Here is a 14639-nt window from a genome sequence, read left to right as displayed (position 1 = left end):
ATATATATTCACAAAGTGTTGCCACATAATATTTATGAAATACATTTACATATATTCTCATTTAAGCCTCATAATCTAATGACACAGGCTGTCATCATTCCCATTTTACAGATGAGGAAGACAGCTGAAATAACTTGCCCCCAGTAAGAAAGCAGGTAAGTATATAAGCTGGGATTCAAACTGAGTTTCCAATCCCTAAACCTATTCTTGTCCTAAGACAAGCTGTGCCTCTCAATAACATGGGAAGCTATTTCTACCAAACTACCTGCTTTCATAGCACACTCAGTAAAGTTACTATCTCAGAAAACTGATACAGAGCGAAAACAAGCCCTTTGACCCAACCTGAGAAATGCTAGCAGTCACCTGCCAAAGAACAGACCACCTCAATCTTTGTTGCACAGACGGATGCTGAATGAAAGTTAACAATAACAACAATACAAAAATAAATATATAACATGTATATAATTAACAATGAAGTAGGTTTGTAATTCCATTGTGTATACTCCTCATTTGTCATTATTTATTTTTAAACATCAAAATCTATAACAAATCTAAAGAAAAGGCCTTACCTGTTCACCTGCATCTTGAAACTCTTTGCATGCATCAGGGAACACATCATAAATAATGAGTGGATAGCCATGTTTCATGAGGTTTTTTGCCATTGGATTCCCCATGTTGCCCAGTCCAATGAATCCAACTGGAGTCTTAGAAGCCATTGACCTAGAACATACTGATTTCAATAAATTACTTTCAGTAAGGGCAGTGACATTTCTTACTATAAACATTCATTCAGTATTAGTTAAGTCAATTGTTACTGAGATGTTTTCTATCTTTATTTTTATTTATTTTTTAAGATTTAATTTATTTGATAGAGAGAGACAAATAGTGACAGAGATATCAAGAGAGAACACAAGCAGGGAGAGCTGCAGGCAGAGGGAGAGGCTGAGCTTGGAGCTAGATGCAGGACTCCATACCCTGGGATCAGGACCTGACCTGAAAACAGATGCTTAACAAACTGAACTACCCAGGAGTCCTGAAATGTTTTCTATTTTTAAAAAAAACCTTTAAAATGCTAGTTTTAAACTAATGATCTAATCACATTTAAAGACATCAACCACGTACAAACATCTAATTATTTAGCTCTATAGGAAACAACTATACAATTTTAAGCAATCTCTCCTGCTTTCTATCTCTATAACATCCCTTTTACCATTTTTAACAATAAATTTTAAAAAATGTTCTCATTTCTAAAATATGTGTTTTCCCTATTATGTGATGTACTTTAGATTCTTTCTATCTATATTATCACCTTTAATAATGCATATGGCAAACAAAATATTCAATAAAACATGTATCTTGGACAAGGTCCAAGAATAGAAAAAAGTTTTTTACCTTCCCACCCCCACATTTATAGAAATCATCCCCTCCAATGGTATAAAAAAATCTTAGTAAAATGTTAAACCAACTAAGTCACCAGTTCATAACATGGGTTCTAGGGGAGAAGATGGGAATGCTTCCATGGGCTTTAAATGGCAAGGGTAACAGTTTCAGTGCCTTGGGCTAGTAACAACTCCATTCACTTTCAGAGAAGAGGCATTTCCATTTACAGAAAAGGAATTGTTCTTAAAAAGCTGTATACAGGTTTTGTTTGATTTTCTTCATTTTCACAGAGGCCTTTTGAAATCATACTGGGGCACACAAGCCAAAGTAATGATTTTTGCAAGAAAGAGCAAAGGGACTTTGCATTGCCATGAAAATAACCTTATACATCATTTCTTCATTTCTAGATTAGAACTCCACTCAACAAGAATTTACTGCATGAAATACTATGACAGAGCCAGAGATAGACATAAGCAAGATACATACAGTCCTTGCCCTCGAAAGTTCCCAGTCTACTGAGAGAGGACTCTACTTGCCCTTTCCCCCGCCACTGAAAGCTTTATTTTTCCTTTGTCTTTCAAGGACTCTAGTTACACAACTGTGTAGTACACCAACTAATTACAGTCAGTCACCCCTTTTGAGTTTCAGATCCTCTCAACTGATGGATCCCTTCTCTTCCCTGAATTTAATTTAAATGTAATTAGATTTCCTAAAACCAAATTATTTGAAACCCTAAAGCTTAAGAAATAGAGGTCTTGAGAGAGACAAACCCTAAGAGACTCTAAATCAAACAAAACAAACTGAGGGTTGCTGGAGGGGAGAGGGATGGGGTAACTGGGTGATGGACTTTGGGGAGGGTATGTGTTGTAATCAGCTCTGGGTATTATATAACACTGATGAATCACAGATCTGTACCTCTGAAACAAATACTACATTGTATGTTAATTAACTGAATTTAAATTTTAAAAAAGAAAGAAAAGAAATAGAGGACTTCTGGGTGCCTGGCTGGCTCCATCGGTGAAGCATGCAACTCTTGGTCTCAGGGTTGTGAGTTGAGCCCCATTATGGTGTAGAGATTACATAAAGTAAAACCTTAAAAAAAGAAATAGAGGTCTTCTTGGGTTAGAAGCGTATTTAATTCCTTTTAACTTGATGCTTGACTCTAACATTTCCATTAAACATGGGTATCATTCTTGTGCAACATCACCCTACCAGTATTAAGTTTAACACCATGGGTATAACAGGAGTCCTGTGGCTGACCTTCTGGCCCACAAGGGGTTCAGTGACAGAGAAATGACACCTAATTTAAATGTTACAATATTAAACAGAATGAGAAGCATACTTTGTAAGAGAACTCTAGCACTAATAACTAATGATGATGCTAATAACTATTACAACAGAGTATGGTATTAAGCTTGGAAAGGCATCATTTAACTAAAAATACTGGAAACTAGCATGACTGTGATTTAAAAACAGTTAATTTAACAGACAACTCACTCTAGGTCAGTAACTATGGCAAGGTAGAACCACGGTCATTCACACATTCAAGTATAGGAAGCAACTATGATGTACCTTGCCAAATGCCACAGAAGACACAATGACATATAGTCCTTGCTGTCAACATGCTTAAAATCCAAAAGGAAATAAACTATGTACAAAAAAACCAACAAAGGAAAGTTGAAGATAAAATATGAAAAACTGGGACGCCTGGGTGGCTCAGTGGGTTAGGAGTCTGCCTTTGGCTCTGGTCATTATCCCAGGGTCCTGGGATCGAGTCCCACGTTGGGCTCCTTGCTCAGCAGCCTGCTTTTCCCTCTGCCTGTTCTGCCTGCTGCTCTCCATGCTTCTACTCTCTCTGACAAATAAATAAATAAATAATCTTAAAATAAAAATAACAGTAATAATAAAAAAAGTATCAAAAACAATGCTGACATAAAGGAGAATTCATCTGGTTAAAGAAGGTAGCATGTGACCTGAGTATTCTAGGATTTCAAATGGAAAGGAAAGTAGGAAGGAAGGGAACTCCATATAAAAAAGGACATGACTATATGCAAGGAAAAAGAAAAGCCAAGAAAAAAATAACAGTAAAAATTATTCTTGGCGATTTTACTACATGCCAGATCTTACTAAACACTTTATAAATAGCATTGTCATCATATCCTATCATTAAGCCTCCTTTCAGTTGAGAGCCCTGACACTTAGTGAATTTAAATGAAATGCCCAAGACTATACTAAACTGCAATGCCAAGTTTCAAATTCAACCAGTGTGACTCTAGGTTCTTCCCTTTTAACCACTATATGACACTGCCTTCACTCTTCCTAGAGGATGCACAAAGAAACAAAACAACACAAATTAAGACTGAACGAAACAATGCAGGATGCCTGGGTGGTTCAGTCAGTTAAGCATCCAACCCTTGATTTCAGCTCAGGTCATGATCTCAGGGTAGTGGGACTGAGTTTGAGATGGGCTCCATGCTCAGCAGGGAGTCTGCTTGGGATTCTCTTTCTCCCTTTCCCTCTGCCCCTCCCCCACTGTGCTCTCACATGCGCGCTCTCTCTCTCTCTCTCTCTCTCTAACATGGATGAGAATCTGATCTCTAACATGGATGGACAGATCTTGGAAGGAAGGAAGGAAACGGAAGTGGAAGAGGAAGATTAAAGAAGGGAAGAGAAATTCAGCATGCTAAACAATTTGACTATATTTTGTAAGTAAGAAGTATTGCCACAAGCAGCCATCTCTTCGACATCATCTGCCTTAGCAACATTTTTCTAGATCTGTCTCCTCAGGCAAGACTAATAATAAAAATAAACCACTGAAACTATATAAAGACTAATATAAAAGTAACAGTATTATGAGTACAGGTCTCTCTTTGTTCATTTGAGCTGCTTCAACAAATATGTCACAGTCTGAGTGGCTTAAACAACAAACATTTATATCTCACACTTCCGGAAGCTGGGAAATCCAAGATCAAGGTGGCAACAGATCCAGTGTCTGGTGAGAACCCACTTCTGGGCTTGTATATGGTCATCTCCTTATATCTTAACATGGCCAAGAGCAGAGAGAAGAGGACAAGCTCTCCTGTCTCTTTTTATAAGGATAATAATCCCATTCATGAGGGCTCCACCCTCATAACCTAAATTAATTCCCAAAGGCCTCACCTCCTAATACCATCACAGTGTGGATTAGGATTTCAACATATAAGGGGGGGGGGGGGGGGGCAGCAAACATTCAGTTCATAACATTTTAAAGCCAGAAGTAAAAGTACATAGCGATAGATTTGGATTATGGGCTAGAATAAAGGAAAGATCAAAGACGACAGCAAGAACAGGGCTAGCAATACCTAAGTGGAGAAATCAAGAAAGAAAGCTATCACCATTTTAAATAAAGTAACTGTAAACTGTCAATGAGCGGAAAGACATCCCACAGACTTAGAAATATAATCAATTAAGATCATCTCAGAGATAGGATGAGAAAAAAAGACAATTATTTGGTAACAATCTGCTTTAAGGCGAGAACTGAAATTGTGGTAGTTGATGAAACTGCCAAATGAGAGTAAAAGACACTGAAGAACAAAGCCCAAGGGAATATCAACATTTAGAAGTCAAAAAGAAGAAACCAACTCTAAACCAACACAGATGTTAAGATTAGGAGGCAAGGATATTAAAAGTGATAATAACTGTAGTCTGAACGTTCCAAAGATAGAGATATGAAAGATACAAAAAAAAAAGACCCAAAATTGGGGTGCCTGGGTGGCTCAGTCAGTTAAGCGACTGCCTTCAGCTCGGGTCATGATCCCAGCACCCTGGGATCAAGCCCCGGCTCAGGCTCCCTGCTCAGCAGAGAGCCGACTTCTCCTTCTCCCTCTGCCTGCTGCTCTGCCTACTTGTACTCTCTCTGTCAAACTAACTAATTAATTAATTATTTTTTTTAAAAGACCCAAAACTGAATTTCATAAGATGAAAAAGACCATGTGTAAAATGAAAATCACACTGGGTTAAAAGCAGAACAGATACTGCAGAAGAAAGGATTAGTGCTCTTAAAGACATAACAATAAAAACTATCCAAAACAACATGCAGAGAGAGAACTTAATAAAAAGAACTGTAGTGAGCTATGGGACAGCTTCAACTAGCCAAATACACAAGTAACTGGAGTCATCAAATGAGATAAAAGTAGAGATGGAAAAAAGATATGAAGAAGTAACAGCCAAAAATGTCCAAATTTGACAAAAACTATATACCCTCCACCGTACACATCCAAGAAGCCCAAGGAACCCCAACACAGGAAACATAAACACAACTATAGCAAGACACATCATAATCAAAATGATCAAAAGCAGCCAGAGAAAAAGACTTTATATACAGAGGAGCAAAGATAAGGCAGATTTCTTGTCAGAAACAGGCAAGAGAGAACACAGTAGAGCATCACCTTTAAAGTACTGAAACAACAACTATCAAGGAAGGAATCTATATCCAGTGTAAAAATACATAATTACAAATATTTGTATATGTGAAGGGACAGGAGGAAATTTGGAGGCATGTCAAATATGTTCACAATCTTGATTTTGGTGATGGTTTCACAGGTACATACATGTGTCAAAACTCATTAAACTGTATGCTTTACTTAAAAAAAAAATATTTGATTTATTCATTTGAGAGAAATAGAGAGTGCAGGAATGGATGTGGGGGCAGAGGGAGAGGGAGAAGCAGACTCCTTGTTGAGCAGGGAGCCCCACGTGGGACTCAATCCCAGGACCCTGGGATCATGACCTGAGCCAAAGACAGATGTTTAACCAAATAAGCCACTCGGGCACCCCAAACTGTGTGCTTTAAATATATACACTTTAGGGGTACCTGGGTGGCTCAGTTGGTTAAGCACCTGCCTTCTGCTTGGGTAATGATCTCGGGGTCCTGGGATCAATCCCTGCAGCAGGCTCCCTCCTCTCAGCAGGGAGTTTGATGCTCCCTCCCCCCCTCTCCCTCTGCTTTCCCCTGCTTGTGCTCTCTCTCTCAAATAAATATGTGCAGTTGATTATAAGTCAACTATATTACAATAATTACAATAAATCTGTCTTTAAAAAGTCAACTGTTGGGGTACCCGGGTGGCTCATCAGTTAGGCGTCTGCCTTCAACTCTGGCTGTAGTCCTGGGGCCTTGGATCAGGTCCCTCATGGGGGACCTCAGTCTCAGTCCCTCAGGGGGACCTCTGGACCCCTGCTCAGTGGGGAGACTGTTTCTCCCTCAGTCCCTCTACCCCACCCCCCAATTGTGTGCTCTTTCAAATGAATAAATAAAAATCTTAAAAAAAAAAAAAAAAAGTCGGGATGCCTGGGTGGCTCAGTTGGTTAAGCGGCTGCCTTCGGCTCAGGTCATGATCCCAGCGTCACAGGATCGAGTCCCACATCCGGCTCCGTGCTCCGCGGGGAGCCTGCTTCTCTCTCTGTCTCTGCCTACCACTCTGTCTGCCTGTGCTGGCGCTCTCTCTCTCTGACAAATAAATAAATAAAGATTTAAAAAAAAAAAAGTCAACATGTTTATAGAACAAAGAGGGGCACCTGGGTGGCACAGTCAGTTAAGCCTCTGCCTTTGGCTCAGGTGGTGGATCCTAGCCTACTTTTCCCTCTGCCTCTCCCCCCCCACACCCCCCCCCCCGCTTGTGCGTTCTCTCTCTCTCTCGCTCACTCTCTCCCAAATAAATAAGACTTTTAAGAAGAAAAAAAGAACAAGAGAAGACAGCTCTCAAATAAGATATTAAAGTGATTTATCAATCATGTGCAATGCATGAAGTTTGGAGAGATCCTGATTTGGAAAAAAGAAAGAAAAAAAGAAAGAACTATAAAAGATATTCTTTTTTTTTTTTTTAAGATTTTATTTACTTATTTGACAGACAGAGGTCACAAGTAGTCAGAGAGGCAGGCTGAGACAGAGAGGGGAAGCAGGCTCCCTGTCGAGCAGAAAGCCCGATGGAGGGCTCAATCCCAGGATCCCGGGATCATGACCTGAGCCGAAGGCAGAGGCTTTAACCCACTGAGCCACCCAGGTGCCCCTATAAAAGATATTCTTAAGAAAATTATGGAACTTTAAGTATGAACTAGATATTAAATGATGTTATGGAATTGCTAATTGTCTTAGGTAATGATAATTTGGTTATTTAGAAGACCATCCTTATTCTTGGGAGAATCACTCTGCATTATTTAGGGCTGAAGTGTTACGAGTCTGTGTTGTACTTTCAAATGATACAAGTGGGATATGAATATAGTTGGAAAGAAAGAAAGCAAATAGGTCAAAATGTTAACAACTGTTGACACTAAGCAAAGATTACACAAATATCATTGTATTCTTTCAATACTTTTGCTTGAAATTTTTCATAATAAAGGGGAAAAAAACTCAACGTATCTATATGGAAAAAATACCATAAACATGACAAAATACAAATAACCAGGAAAAACACTTGCAACACACAAGAGAAACAGCACTTTTTTGGTTTACATGCAAATAGCTATTTAAAATCTAGAAGAAAGGGGCGCCTGGGTGGCTCAGTGGGTTAAGGCCTCTGCCTTCGGCTCGGGTCGTGGTCCCAGGGTCCTGGGATGGAGCCCCACATCGGGCTCTCTGCTTAGCGGGGAGCCTGCTTCCTCTTCTCTCTGTGCCTGCCTCTGCCTACTTGTGATCTCTGTCTGTCAAATAAAATAATAAAATCTTTAAAAAATTTTTTAAAAAAATAAAATAAAATCTAGAAGAAAAATATGAATGACTCATTTTTTAATTAGACAAAAATCACAAAATTGTGTACAGAAAATATTTAAATGACAAAAAAACTTTAAAATTATATTCAATTCTGTTATAATTGGGGTAATATAAAACAAAGCAATGTAATATCATTTTTCAGTTATCAGATGAAGAAATTTGTTTCTCTGATAAAACTAGTGGCAAGGAAGGACTAATGAAAATATGTACTCCCACATACTGCAGAATTACATATTAGGTCAGCCTTTTGGATGGCAATTTGAAAGAAAATTATCTACATTTGAATTTTATTATGAAATTTAAAATTAAAATGTACCTACTCTTTGACCCAGTAATTCCATGTCTAGGAATTTATGATACACTGGGAGGTTAGCACACTTTTTTTAAGGGGTCAGGTAGAAAACATTTTCAGCTTTTCGGGCCATGAGGCCCTGTCACAGCTTTTCACCTCATCCACTCCAGTTTTAAAGCAGCCACAGACAAGCTATAAACAAATGACCAAGCTTGTGGTCCAATACTATTTACAAAAAAACAGGGGACCATCTATAGGCCATAGTTTGCTGACTCCTACTACACATAAACTCTGAACAACACAAAAATATATTTTGTTATAGTACTGTTTGTAACAGCAGAAAAACTGTAAACAAGGTAAATAAACATTAACAGGGCACTTGATAATCCACAGAAAAGCAATACAATGAAATATTACGCAAATGTTCAAAAGAATGTGTTATCTAGAAGTATAGTGAAAAAAAATCTCCAGGATAGGTTATTAAGTGAAAAAAAGCAAGATGAAGAGCATTAGATATAATCACATATAGTATATAAGGAGAAAAGAATATATATGCATTAACTTTTATTGAACTTCTGTAAGAATACATAAGAAACAGTTGTCACATCTAGAGAGGCCAGAGTTAGAGAAAAGACTGTTTTTTATAACCTTTTGAGTTTTTATTATGTGCATATAACTTTTGTAACTACTTTTATAATAAGAAAATACAAGCACTGGCACACAGTGTTTACTAATGTTACATGACTTTCTAGAGAGAACTTTCATCAAGTGGACATATGGGGATACAGTTCTGAAACAATCAGAGTAAAGATGGTGATAAAACAGATCCAGCAAAGTAGATCCACAGCCATTAAACATTGCAGATTGACTTTCCAACATCCCTTCTTCCCAGAGCCAGATGCAAGCTCCAAATAACATAACCCAATCACGGTAATGCTGGCTCTCTATAATTGACAGCTTCCACACACTGGCAGCCCAAAGTCAATGATTTGGCAATGCTGTGGGTAATCCCAATATGTAACAAGGAATGTTACATTCTAATCAGCAAGTTTCCTTGACTAGCAGTGGTAATACTACTTAAGTGAACAGCCAGGAGGAACACAGACCACAGGCAAAACAAGTCATCCAGAAAAAGAGCATGAGTTGGAGAAAAGATAATACTAGAAGGCTAACAAAGGCATCACTGAAATTTCTGATTACAATTAAGTCTGAGGTCTGAGGTGGATACAGATAAACCTAGAGAGGGACTTAATGCAATGAAGGGGCAGAAAAATATGTCTATGTATTTGGAGGGGGAAAGGAGGGAGGGGTCAAAGGGCCAACTGAGATGACAATGATATAAAGCATACTGGTTAACAACACGGCGGGTAGGGGGTGGTATATTAACCCAGAAGACTAGTTCAGCTTTTGCAATATGAGCAGTACAGCAATTCCTAGCAGTGAGATCTTGGAAGAGGTGTAGGAGAGCATTGATGTTAGTTGTTATAGTTGAGGCCCAGCTTTGGATAAGCCAATAAGAAAATCAATAAAGTTTTTTAATGATGGGCTCAGTTGTTCTCTTCATTTCATTTTTGCTTGTGGCAAAGACAGAGAAAGGGTAGTATAATTAGATGATTTAATGTCAAGAGAGAAGAGTTTTTACTATGGTGATAATATTTAAGAACTTCTCTGAAGGACAGCCATATATATACAAGACCTAGGTTCCAATCCAGGCAAGGTCACTTCTTAGACATATGCCCCTGAACTAACCAGTTACCTAACTTCCCGGGACATTAAGTTTTATCAACAAGAGTCACTACTTCAGGTTATTTAAAGACATTTAAGGACTCCTTGAGATAATATGCATAAAGTGCCGAGCAGTGCCTGGCAGATGATAGGTCATTAAGTATTTGCTACTTTTACTATCAGTAGTCAAGAAGCAGTATGGGGGTACAAGTCCTATGCCAAATGTCCATTTTGTACAGCAGGTAAGAAGAGCCAGAGTGTTAGAAAAAGGGATACAGTGCATTTTAGAGGATGCTCTCTAAGGAAACAGAGCTCTTACTTAAGGTGAAGCATCAGGAGTGCTTCTTGGACAATGAAGAATATGCTCCTAAAGAGGCAGAAATTCAAATAAGTATAAAAGAATTCTTACACTAAATTCTTACACTTTCAAACTTAACACATTTTCCTTTAAGTACGTCACTCACATTAACGTGTAGAAATAGAATCAGATGATAGCTAAAATCAAGCTGGCAGGAAATCAGTCAACACAATACAAAAATGACACTGGTTGACTGGTAAACATACTAGCTAGAAAATTTGGCAAAATTAGTCTCTAAATCTATAGATGTAAAACTTACTGGTTATGTCCTTTTTCTCTAATACAGGGGCAAAGTTATCCATATCTTCGTAACATGCAGTGCTACCAAAAACCAGCCTACTCTAAGTATCAAAAGGCAAAAAATTGTAGGAAACTGGAAAATATGAAAAAGTGCCATCATGGGGAAAAAGTTAATCTCCCTACACAAAAATAATCACTATTAGCATTTTGCATAGCCCTGCCATGCAAATCTCATTATACTGAGATTATATTGTATACACAACTTTTATCCTATTTTATCACATAATATTATGTCGTATAAATACTTTAATACTAAGAGCTTTAATACTAAGAGTTACCAAACGAAGGGTGGTGACCTGCTCTACAAAGGCCTTTACTATTTGAGTTATTTTAGAAATAATGTAACGAGTATGCAATCTCACAAGTCTAAGGTCAACTGTTGGTCCGAGAACCATATGCAGCTTTTCAGAGCTTAATGCGCAACCCTAGAGGCTAATGTTAAGGAAAAAATTGCCGTGTATTTTATTTATACTATGCATTGCTTTGAAAGTAGATTTCATATACACAAAAAGGGCCATAATAAAAAAAATGTTATTCCCACTTCTGTACATGATTCCGGTTGATTTTCCCATTCCACCTTTGGTTGGGGGTCATTTTAAGACTATGTGATACAAATTCTTTTTCCATGTACATGTTGATAAGTCACAATGAATACAAAGGGCCTATAATTATAGATTTTTTCCTGTCAGTTTAAAGAAGTCTAAACTACAACTAATTACCTTTTAAGATAAAATACAAAACTTTTTAATAAATGGTGATGAAATAGTAATATATGTGGAGTGTAATATTTCTTTTATTTTTCCTTTTTGATGTTTTTAATATTTTAAAATTAAGGTATGCTATTAACTAGCAATCTTTAGGTCTCTCTCTTTTTTTTTAGTAAATAAATTGTATGGATCTTTATAATAGTATCATCCATATGATATAAACACACTAAACATATGATAGAGACAAATATCCCACAGAATTCAGAACACTACATAACGTTACTATTTGAACGTGGTTCTTTCTGTCCCTAGAGTCTAGATTTGCGCGTAAATTTTTTATTTATTTTTTAAGACTCCAATGTCAAAAAAAGGTAATGCAAAAGTAAATTTAGTGGGGCGCCTGGGTGGCTCAGTTAAGCGTCTGCCTTCGGCTCAGGTCACGAGAGCCCCACATAGGGCTCCCTGCTCTGCAGGAAACCTGCTTCTCCCATTCCTCTCCCCCTGCTTGTGTTCCCTCTCTCGCTATGTCTCTCTGTCAAATAAATAAATAAAATCTTTGAAAAAAAAAGTAAATTTAGTGAACTAAAATTCACAGAAACATTTAAACAATTCCGAGTAAAAACAATTGTTGAAATGTTTTAAGCAATCATCACAAAATGAAATATTTAAAATTCATCATAAATCTACCTCCATACATCTTCGGGTCAAAGAACCCAAAGAACAAGATTATATGCCAAAGTAGTCTAACCAGCACGGTGAGGTAGGCTCTTCCAGTTGAGAGGCAACTTTGACATTCTTGGGCCTCAGGCTCTTCCAGCATAAACTCAAAGAACTTTCATAACTCTAATGGGTACATCCAAGATTCATTAAAATATCATTAGAACACCTTATAAAACCACTAAGAAGTACGAATATCTTCCCTGGCTAATCAACACTGAAACAATAGCTCATTCATGTGAAAACTGGTGCTACATTTAGTACTGGAAAAGTGACTAACAGATTTAAGTATCTCCGAAGTGGGAGGCATTTTTTTGTAGCTCAATACATACATGCAGCTCAAATACTGGTTACACTCAAGTTTAGCAAATTCTGTGAGTTTGTATCTTCTTACTGTGATTGTGAAGCAGCTGTTCTCTTGCATCACATAGAGCCTAAGCCAGACAGGAAATTCACAGTTCTGCTTAGGTATTACTGAACCTGAGAAGGGAAGCTATCAAGCACTAAATTCCCAGCCTGGTATTTTTCTACGTGATCAGAAAAATATTAGTACCAAGGCTTTTTTTTTAAATCCTGGGTATGAAACTGCTCAATAGCGCAGTTACACTCTCAAACTTTTACAAAAAGACAACGGCAATGTCTCCATAAATCAACCAATTTTTTCAATTAAAGAGGAGTGCTGGTGTAGTAGAAGCTGCAGGAATGAGAAAAAAAAATCAAGAACTACTTTCTGGATCCTGATGGGATACCTTAATTCATTCATCCAAGGGGCCTCGGGTTCTTCATTGGAAAAACGACAAAGATTAGATCTCTGTGTATCTAAAAAGTGCCTCTTCCTAAGTCGATGGTTGGCTTCCATAAGTTATAATGGTGTGCGGGGAGAAACAGAGTATGTGCAGACCACAATTTCAAGGACGCTCAAAGTGTCTTAGTTAATAATCTGACAGAAGTGCCATCTTCAGGTAGCACAGTTACAAAAAAAGCGGGGCAAAGGAGGCAACCCGTGCTAGTCAAGGGGGTGACTTAAAACTTCGCTGGAATGACTTGTCACCTGGTTTGTATAGACGACCACTTGTGTAAGACCATCCTCCGCGATTAAGGTGGTTAAACAAAAATCAAACCCCACTGCCCGATGGCACGCCCACCAGGGAGCATCACAGGGATAGATTGAGAGTTACAGGGATAGAGGCCAGGTCGCCCCTGGGGCTGGGCCCTCCAATTGTCTTCGCAGCCCTAACTCCAAAGAAACACGCCCCAGAGCCAAATATTCCTCCCTTAACCCAAGCTCTTCCCACCTCTTCCTAAGTCCTCCAAAAGGCGCTGAAAGCCATTCATCTGGATCCCGGGGCGGGGGGGGACTAGGGGAGATTACTGAGGGGTGGGGGGAAAGACTAGCTGCGCGAGAGGTGGCCGCAGAAGAGGCCAGGCCTTGGGACCAGCCAAAACTGGGGGTTTTAAGCCCCGACCCAACCGCAGCGCCTCCCGTGAAAACACCTCTTCGGCCGTCAGGGCGCGAGAAGCGGGCAGCTGGAGGAGGGACGGGGGGAGAAGGCGCGAGGTCCTTACCCGCTGCAAGGCTGTACGCTGCCGGGCGCTGCCGGCGGCTCCAATACCGGAGGCCGGCGACGGCTCCGCGGAGCCGTAAGGAGGCTGCCATGCTGCCCCCGCCCCGCCTCCCCACGGTGACCTCCGCGGCTCCCGGCTTACCCACTGACTGCAAGTGTGCGCCACGGAGCGGGCGGGAAGCACCGCTGCGTGGGGCGGCGCGCGCACGCGCTCTGCAGCTCGGGGCGGGCGCCCACCGACGAGGGGAGGAGCGCGACGCGGAGAGGCGCTGCCGGGAGAGACAGGGGTCGTCAGTCCCCTCACGGATAGGGAACCAGACCAATCAGGATTCTCTGGTCCCTGCACCTCGCTAACCAATAGGAAGCCTTTTCGAACCCCACCCGCATTGAGCGCCCTGGCCCCGCCCCCAAGCTCCTCCCTCGTCTAGCGAAGGCAGGCGCGAGTCTCTTGTTTATCAAAACGCAGCGGGTATGCGGGAGGCGGTGGCTGCCACTCAATGTTGGCACCTACGAGCGCCTGACCCTCCGGAACCGCCCCCTAGGAGGGTGTAACTGCTTGTGCTGCCACCGTGCAGGCAAGAACAAAACTGATTCGCCGCAGCTGCTGTAATTTTTATGCAAAAGCAAAAATTCCTAGGCTAAGTATAGGGACCCATTTTTAAGTTCAATAATACGCGGATCTCCTAATGTTAGTACTTGTATTTTTAGCGTCTGTTCATTGAAAAACAACAGAAACCTACCATTAATGTGATAACTTTGATATGCATTTCACTTTAACACAACAATTTCTCCATAAATTTGAGAAACAGTAGGAAAACAAGTTGGTAACATTATTCTATTTGATAGGTAG

The 14639-nt window shown here is 39.7% G+C and overlaps 1 protein-coding gene across 1 annotated transcript in view; it reads right to left on the bottom strand.

The window, feature by feature from the left end:
• Positions 1 to 14080, bottom strand: part of HIBADH (3-hydroxyisobutyrate dehydrogenase) — a 126310-nt gene extending 112230 nt beyond the window's left edge. The window contains exons 1-2 of the mRNA XM_046021351.1: positions 13791 to 14080; positions 570 to 730 (exon numbers count right to left, since the gene is read on the bottom strand). Of these exons, the coding sequence (XP_045877307.1) occupies positions 570 to 730; positions 13791 to 13881 (252 nt within the window). The 5' untranslated portion in view covers positions 13882 to 14080. The remainder of the gene's footprint in view (positions 1 to 569; positions 731 to 13790) is intronic.
• Positions 14081 to 14639: the final 559 nt, after the last annotated feature.

This window comes from Meles meles, chromosome 10, assembly GCF_922984935.1.
Source record: "Meles meles chromosome 10, mMelMel3.1 paternal haplotype, whole genome shotgun sequence".
In the NCBI taxonomy this organism is placed as follows: Eukaryota; Metazoa; Chordata; class Mammalia; order Carnivora; family Mustelidae; genus Meles; species Meles meles.
This window is presented reverse-complemented; position numbering and strand designations above follow the sequence as displayed.